This window comes from Centroberyx gerrardi, chromosome 1, assembly GCF_048128805.1.
Source record: "Centroberyx gerrardi isolate f3 chromosome 1, fCenGer3.hap1.cur.20231027, whole genome shotgun sequence".
NCBI classification, from domain to species: Eukaryota; Metazoa; Chordata; class Actinopteri; order Beryciformes; family Berycidae; genus Centroberyx; species Centroberyx gerrardi.
Window position 1 is genome coordinate 30912818 of NC_135997.1, and position 2768 is coordinate 30915585.

Sequence of the window (2768 nt, forward strand, 5' to 3'; positions counted from 1 at the left end):
TTAACACTTTAGCATACACTATGTTGAGTGAAAGTAGGCTCCATGCTAACTCTTGAACTCTGGTTGGTGCTAATCAGTGAAATCTGCTGTAGTCTTTGGTTGGAATGAAAACCTGCAGACTCTTTGGCACTCCATGACACATGGTTGCCCAACCCTGACATAGTGTAGCCTATGCCAAACTGTTAGCATTAAGTGTACTCTCACTCAACATACTGTATGCTAAAGTGTTAGCATGGAGCCTACTATCACTCAACATAGTGTACGCTAAAGTGTTAGCATAGAACACCGGCGCCAAAGTTCTACCACAAATGAATGATTTTGGCATCTATGTTCTAAACACTTAGCTAGCTACTTGTTAAGTTGACCAATGGGCCAATCTCCCAAAAACTTGGTAAATTCTTTAAAGGTAATGGCACACAGGCAACAATTTGAGGCAGTGTGGATGGGAAATGTTGGGAAAATTATGACCTAGTCATGACTATTTTGGAATGATACTTTGTCTCTTTATGGCCTACAAAGGTATCCTCATTGTTTTTGTTTCATTTTCCAACCCACTGCAAGCTGAAATCAACATTGCCCATTTACACTGCCCCCGAATTTTGCCGAGGTACCATAACCAATAAGTGTGCTAGTCTTTCTCCTCTTCATCCTCTGCTGCCTCCTCCTCCTCGTTCATCAAGTCCATCAGTACAGGTGTAAAGGGAAAGTGCGGTCGGTCTGCAGTGGAGCTCTGCAGTCAAGGTTGGCATGCAGTCAATGGTCGGCCATCACTGACTGTGTTTATTTGTCCGGCAGGAATGTGAGGCAGCCCAGAGGCTCCTGAAGTCGTCTAGGTAGTTACAAAAAGCCAAGTTTATGTGCTTTACTCTGTAGTGGTAATATTTTCATTCATTCAATGGCTTTGTAGGCTTACAGAATCCCAACAGTTCCTTGCTTTCCTTCTCCTCTTACTCGCTCCATGTCGGGATATAGCAGTCAGTACATTTGCTCCTTCCCATGTACATTCTACTGGACGTGTAGGCTGCATGTCAGTGCCTGGATGTGGCCTCTATGTTTCTACACTATGAACCAAAAGGGTTCCATATAGTACCAGAAAAGGGTTCTTTAGGCTTGTACCACAGTAGAACCCTTTTTGGTGCTGTAAAGAACCTTTTAAGAAACCATGAAATGCTCCAAACCAGCAGCATTACAATAACTTTTTAATATAACTTTTTCTTTATTCTTCTTTTTTAATTTTTTTTATTTTAACAAATCAGAGGGGTCTTTGAGTCATTACGGTTCCTTATAGAACCACTACCCAAACCAAAGAACCCTTGAAGAACTCTCCTCTGTCGGTGTATGTATCTATGCCTTTGTGTGTGGCTGCATGTATCCATGTGTGCATGAGTGTGCGTCAGTCGTCCAGGTGCTGCTCCTCCCACGTGGAGGTGGGGATGGCGCTGTAGGGGTCCATGATGACCTTGGCGCAGCGGATGATCATGGCCACCAGCAGCAGGCAGAGGAAGGCGATGCAGGCCAGAGTCAGGCCCTGGTCCACGTCCACGAAGGCCGGGTCGGCGGTGCTCTCCACCTCCATGACTGCTGTGGTCTGCTGCTGCTGCCGCTGCTGCCGTCCTCAGCCACGCCCGCACACACCGCTACCATCCTGAAGACCAAGCTGGAGATGTACAGGGAGAGGAAGAGGAGGGGTGGAGGATGGGAGGAAGAAGACAGGGATTAAGTTGTCATCAAACAGCCCATTACAAAGTTCTGTGTCTGAGGCTCTGTTCACACTGCAGCTGAAAGTGTCCCAGTTCTGACTTTTCCCTCAGATGTGACACAGATTGGATGTTTTCTAATCAGTGTGAGCCACTTTTTTTCAATTCTAATTTGGACCACATGGATAGCTGGTACAAAATCAGATCCCGAGGCGTGTGACCTACATATGACTTGTATTGAACACTCAAATCAGAATTTTTCAGCGTTGCCATGACAATAAGTAAATATTCTGTCATTCACGTGAGACAGTTGTCATAATTTTGGCACCACGGCTGAGCCAGCATTAGCATGGAGGATAACGAGACGCAACAGTTGAAAGAAAGCCAAATAGCCGACCTGATTGGTATTTGGGGAGATGCCTCAATTCAGGCAAAGCTCAAAGACTGTTACCGCAATGTGTTCCAAACAAGCAGAAGTGTAGCTGCAAAAGCAGATGTGATCTCTTTCGTTATTATGTCTTTTCCTGTGTCTTTTGGACGCACATACTGGTATCAGATGTAGGTTCCATCCTAGAATAGATATGAACAGTCATCTAAAAAATCAGATATGAGCAGTAATCGAGCATGTAGGCCTGCATGTAGCCTCAGCCTGTAGGAGTGCATGTTAGACAGCAGGAGTTGACATAAAGGATCATATTTAACAGGGAAAATACATTGATGATCCACATTTACTCGCTACCACACAGCCATATTCACCTTGTGGTATCAGTGTGTGTGTGTGTGTGTGTGTGTGCTTAGCCACTTGCCCTCTGCTAAAAGCCGTGAATCTCCCCTGCAGTTGTGATCAATTCTGCCCAGACAAATACAATAAGAACATTGCCCCCAATCATGTGTGAGTGTCTGTGTGACTGTGTGTGTGTATGTGTGTGTGTGTGCGTGTGTGTGCGTGCGTGTGTGTGTGACTGATTAGGATTACTGGCTTGTTCTCAGCGGACACACAGTTCAGCAGCACCATTAAGAAAGGAAGCGGATCAATTATCCATGGATGTGCCCTTCACACACATCGTACTA

The 2768-nt window shown here is 45.3% G+C and overlaps 1 protein-coding gene across 1 annotated transcript; it reads right to left on the reverse strand.

The window, feature by feature from the left end:
• Positions 1-1393: 1393 nt before the first annotated feature.
• Positions 1394-1576, reverse strand: ctxnd1 (cortexin domain containing 1). The gene has a single exon (XM_071920837.1). It carries the CDS (start codon positions 1574-1576, stop codon positions 1394-1396), a length of 183 nt encoding a protein of 60 aa, XP_071776938.1.
• Between the last annotated feature and the right edge of the window lie 1192 nt (positions 1577-2768).